This window comes from Silene latifolia, chromosome Y (assembly GCF_048544455.1).
Source record: "Silene latifolia isolate original U9 population chromosome Y, ASM4854445v1, whole genome shotgun sequence".
Taxonomy (NCBI): domain Eukaryota; kingdom Viridiplantae; phylum Streptophyta; class Magnoliopsida; order Caryophyllales; family Caryophyllaceae; genus Silene; species Silene latifolia.
In genome coordinates, this window is record NC_133538.1 from 258,090,656 (window position 1) to 258,096,414 (window position 5,759).

Consider the following 5,759-nt stretch of genomic DNA (forward strand, 5'->3'; position numbering starts at 1 on the left):
GCGTGCTTAGGTAGCTTTTGAGTTCTGCGAATGCCTTTTCATGTTTCTCGGTCCATTCGAATTTCTGACTTTTCCTCAATATATCATAGAACAGCTTGCACCTATCTGAAGCCCTTGATATGAACCTATTTAGCGCCGCCACCTTCCCCGCCATGACCTTTGCACATCTTTTGGTTTTGCGGTGACTCAGTGGAGTATTGCTTTTATCTGTTCCTTGTTTGCTTTAATTCCTCTCTGGGTCACCATATACCCTAGGAATTTTCCCGAGGATACTCCAAACGAACACTTGGACGGATTAAGTTTCATTTTAAACTCCCTTAATGTATGGAAGGTGTATGCCAAGTGTTCCATGTGCGTTTCTGCTTTTTTGGACTTTACCACCATGTCGTCTATGTATACTTCCATGGTCTTTCCTATTTGCTGCTTGAACATCTTATTTACCAACCGTTGGTAAGTGGACCCAGCGTTCTTCAGGCCAAAGGGCATGACCTTGTAACAATATATGCCTCTTTCTGATATAAATGCCGTTTTTTCTTGATCTTGTGGATGCATCTTGATCTGATTGTAACCACTCCAGGTGTCGAGGAAAGTAAGTACCTCGTGTCCCGCAGTAGCGTCCACCATTGCATCGATATGTGGGAATGGAAAGGGGTCCTTGGGACAAGCTTTGTTTAAATCTGTGAAGTCTACACACACCCTCCATTTGCCGTTCTTCTTGGGCACAACTACCACATTAGAAAGCCATTCAGGGTAGCTAACTTCTCTAATTTTACCTGCTGCTAAGAGATTGTCTACTTCTTTGTTAATGACTTCGTTTCGTTCTGCCGCGAATTTTCTTCTCTTCTGCTGTACTGGGGTGCAGCCTGGGTTCACACTTAACTTATGTGAAATAACGGATGGGTCTATACCCACCATATCATTGTGGGACCAAGCGAAGCAGTCCATGTTGGTTTTCTGAAATTGAGTCAGCTGGCTGCGCAACTCTTCACTCCAGTTGCCCCAATCAATACTATCCTATCCGGGTGTTCCTCATCCAGGTGTATCTGGTCCAGTTCCTCCGAGGGAGGCTCCTTGTATTCTGTCAAGCTGCCCCGGTCCTGTAATTGCTATGAGGGGAGCTTGGTTGTAGCCTTGAGGGCTTGAGCGTAGCAGTTTCTTGATTCCTCTCGATCTCCTTTTACTGTGACCGTACCCCATGGTGTTGGGAACTTGAGACACTGATGATATGTTGAGGGCACCGCCTTCATCTAATGCAGCCATGGTCTTCCTAGTATCACGTTGTAGGTGGTTGGACCCTCAATGACTAGGTATCTCACTAGTTTATTAACTCCTTCAATATATGTTGGGATGGTTATCTCACCTACTGAATGCGCAGTCTCACCACTGAATCCCACCAGGGGCACAGATTTCTTTGTCAGGTTCTCTTTATTAAAACCCATGGTTTTGAGGGTTTCAAGCATGATGAGGTTCACAGAACTCCCTGTATCCACTAATGCTTTTCGCACGGTGCAATTGCCAATGGACAACGTTATAGTTAGGGCATCGTCGTGTTGCTCTGCGCCGCTTTCTATGTTGCTTTTGTCGAAGGTTACTGGGGGTAAATTGCTTTGGCTTACTCTGTATGAAGTTTGTGGATGATCTCCTTTGCTTCCGGTGGCTTTCCTCTTAGCGGCGGAATATGTTAAACCTGATAGCTCGGATCCGCCTGGTATCACGTTAATAATCTTTGTGCATACGGGTGGAGCAGAAGAAAGCACCTGATTTTCTGCTTCTCTCCTATCCTGCTTGCCCCCACGTGATAACAGGTGGTCCAAGTTTCCCCTGCGTAGCTGGAACTTTACCTCCTTTCGCAACTTGTAGCAGTCTTCTGTCCTGTGACCTATGTCTTGATGCCATTTGCATCTCTTGCTGCTGTCCCTGTCGTCGTTGGGTCGATCCTGAGTGGGAGGCTTTGGCCACCTAACCTGATCACCTAGGCCTCTCAACGCTTCAGCAATCCTTCCATTCCCGTGTTGAATCCGTACTCAGATAGCTTAGGAGGATGCTGGGAGTCGTCAATTTTCTGGGTTTTTTCTGCTATTCTACTGATATTAGGTCTGCTGTATGGCTTAGCTCGCTCGTCTTTCTTTTCTGTAAGGATCTTCCTGCCAGGTTTGTCGAAGTTTGTTATTCCCTTTCTAGCTTGTATATCTTCTTTCTAATCTTAATGCTGCTGTAGCTCTCTGCTGGACTTCTTCGAATCTCTCACAAGGGTACATCGTTAATTCTTTGTAGAGGTTTGACTCTTTATCCAAGCCCTGCCTGAAGGCGTTGATGGCCATGGACATATCGCAGCCTTGGATTGAAACTTTCTCTGCATTGAACCTAGTGACGTAATCCTTGATAGACTCACCTATTTCCTGAACGATCCTATACAGATCACTTGGCTGCTTTGGTGTTCTCCGGCTGCTGGAGAACTGCTGATTGAATGCGTTGACCAAATCGGCGAATGAAGATATGGTCCCGTTAGGCAAGCCAACAAACCATTGTAGTGCTGCTCCGGTTAGGGTCGAACCAAATCCTTTACACATACATGCCTCTTTTGAGGCTCCTGTGGCAGTGGTAACCATCATTTTCTACTTGAATTGGCTAATGTGATCGCAAGGGTATGTGGTTCCATCGAAGAGGGTCATTGTTGGAACGCTAAATCCTTTTGGTAGGGCCACTATAGCTATATCGTCAGTAAACAGCGAGTCAGTGTAGCTTTCTGGTGTAGCCATTTCTATAAGCAGCGGCATTCTTGGGACCCTTCGGAGGAGGTTTCGTAGTTCCTGGTATTGCTGTTCTTTGTATGTCTCTCTCCCGGCAGGTCGCAGGTGCTCTTGTGACTGATGTTTGGCTCCTCGTATGAAGTTCTCTTTGTCCCCAAGCTCGGTTGGTTAGCGCATCTGCGATCTTTCTTTGCCAATGCCAGGCCGCTTTCCTAGGTATACTCAGCTTGATTTGTAACTGGGGTCCTAATCATCGGGACCGCAGCTGCTGCTCCGCTCTGCTGGTGTCTTTCTGCATCTGACATGGGAGTTGGCTCTTGGTGGGCTGGTTCCTCATCTGGTGTTAATGCCCCCAGCCCTGTTGGGATTAGGCCTCCTCTTGGTTGTGGTGTTGCGTCCATGTCCAGCCTAAGTGCTACTTCGCGTGGCAACAACCGCGTCTGCCTCTGATCCCCACTTTTTCCTGGTAACCTCCTGGACCTGTCTTCTGCATCCAAAGGGCCGAATTAGCGGCATGGCTCCTTAACTCATTAATCTGTGCTCGGAGGAGATTGTTGTCCTCTTCCATCTGGGACCTCATGCTTCTATTCTCGTTCTGCATAGTCCGGATTGTCCTTGCTAATGTGTCCAATCCGCTTATCATGATGCTGGTGGGACTCGGAGGAGCACGAGCCTATGCCTGGGTGTGCTCCTCTCTCAGGTTGTAGGACTCCCTGCCGTCCTTGGACGACTCCTGGATCTCTGGTCTGGACTCTCTCCGAAGATGGGCTTGTTGCTACCTGGAAACTTTGACTTTGCTTGATTGTTGGAATCTGGGCAGCAGTGGTGGTCAGAATCGAGGTTGTACGTCTTCTTTGTTCGAGGGAGGTGATACCGTGTTCTTCGCCGAGGGGGTGGTACTGCGTTCTTTGGGGCACCATTTGGTGTTACAGGTTGGTTTTGGTGTCCGGACATGTTGTACTTGCTGTGTAGACTGACTAACGAAGACGACCACTATGCCCCACGGTGGGCGCCAAACTGTTTTGGTAAATTTCTACAAATTTAGGGTTAAAGCGGTCTTAGCGTTAGGTCCGTATTATGATTTGATTGTTTGTTGTATGTTAATCGGATTGTGCGTTATAAATAATGAACACAAGCAATTTTGGTGACGCGGAAAACCCGATGTGGGAAACAACCGCGAGGGGAGACAGAATACCACCAATATTTTCACTATAATTCGGGAGGAAATACAGTTCGTGCGTTCGCTATGAATGCTAGGGTATATTTCATGTATTTTCTGATGATCTTTCTATCTTGCCTTGAGGCCCCTTATATAGTAGAGCTCATTCATCTAGGGTTTCTTACTTCTTTCCCAAGCATTCCTAATTTGGCGCGGAGTAGGACTTTGTTTCTCCGGATATGGCAAGTGATAGTGTGATTCTTCTACGTGGATTAAAGCCCACGTTCTGCGCCACATGCTGATGTTGTCACCCTGGCTCCCTGATATCCTGCGTCCCACAATGCTCCCAGACCTGCTGCCCCAGATCAGTCCATATCCAGATTTTGGGCCTAACAGCCAGGCAAAAAGTGTATAAGATTATTTTACCGGAAAAGAGTTTGAGTTTGCTTCAACTTCGATAACGGCTAGTTTCCATAAATGAGGTAGGTTCATCAAACCCTAGGACAGTCATGATTAGGTTTTCCACTTGTGTTATACGTTTATGTTTTTGCGGCTATAAATACTTTTGCACCGTATACTTTGCTTCCATATTCTCATTCTATAAACTCTTCTTTCTTTCTCTAAAATTCTCTTCGTGAATTTGCCTTCTCTGAAAAAAATCAATCTTCAATTCCAACTAAAAAATGGTCGGGGGAAGAAGAAAGACAACTGCGTCCAAGGCTGCTGCTGAGGTTAAAAAGGTTCATGTGGTTGTTGACAGTCCTGAAATCATTCATGAGGATGAAGTTGTGGAAGTTCTTCCTCCTCCAGAGATTCTGTCCATGACGCACCGGGGAGTTACTTATACCCCTGTGAAGTCTTTGTCTGCCTCCTTTCCTGAGGCTAATAAATTGAAGCCTTCTTTTGAGCATTATTTGAAGGGCATGGGTCTTCTCCCTGCTAAGGCTCAGGTTTGGATTCCTAAAAGCGGTCCAGTCAGGGCTAATTTGTGTAGTCCTGGCTGGTTTTGTATTTTTGAGTCGGCGTTCAAAGGGGGCTGTCAGCTTCCACTTTCTCCATTTATGGCTGAAGTTCTCAGGGCCGTCAGGGGTTCCTCTTTTCCAACTCATGCTAGTGGTTTGGAAAATCGTTCATTCTGTTGAACAACTATATGCTAAGCACAAGTTGGTGATTACTTTTGAAGATTTTAAAAACGTCTATCATCTAAAGAGCAATTCTACTTGACGTTTCAATCTCCGTGTCAGGTCAAAGATGGCTCATTTGATCCTCAATTTTGACTTAGGTGATGACAAAGGATGGGCACAAACCTATATGTTCATAAGGGCTGATTCTATTGCCCCTGACTTGGATTATCTCAGCTATCCTGCCGTTAAGGGAGGTAATTTCTTTTTCCTGCATTCAATTTTGGTTAGAAATAACTTATCAATTTTTGAAAATATGCTTACTTGATTTGTCCTTATAGTGGCTGATTGGGCTAATAATCCTGATGCTGAGGGATTGGCTGATCAGATTACTGCTTTTATGGCCCTGCCTGATGAGGAGAGGATGTGGCCTGCCTGCCTGGGGCAAGCACTTATGGCTCATTTCAAAAAGGCTAAGTTTAGCACCTATAAAGTTGCTAAGGGTGCTAAAGCTTCAGGGGCTTCTTCGTTAGGCAGTAAGTTTGTTGTCTTTGCTTTGTGGATTATTTTGTATAAACATATGTTAGTATTACTGATATAGGGTCTCGTCGTGTAGCTATCAGGGCTTCTACCAGTATTGCTAGCTTTGGGTTGTCTTTGGTGAAGGCAGGCATTTCCCAGATTACAGGGGAGAAATCACGGAGCAGTGAGGCTATAGGGAGTGACAGC

The 5,759-nt window shown here is 45.9% G+C and overlaps 1 protein-coding gene across 1 annotated transcript; it reads right to left on the minus strand.

Annotated features, from left to right (window-relative positions):
* Window positions 1–1,247: 1,247 nt before the first annotated feature.
* Window positions 1,248–2,609, minus strand: LOC141630518 (uncharacterized). The gene is made up of 2 exons (XM_074443323.1): window positions 2,257–2,609; window positions 1,248–1,998 (listed from the first exon to the last, which is right to left on the minus strand). The coding sequence occupies exons 1-2, from the start codon at window positions 2,607–2,609 to the stop codon at window positions 1,248–1,250; spliced, it is 1,104 nt and encodes a 367-aa protein (XP_074299424.1).
* Between the last annotated feature and the right edge of the window lie 3,150 nt (window positions 2,610–5,759).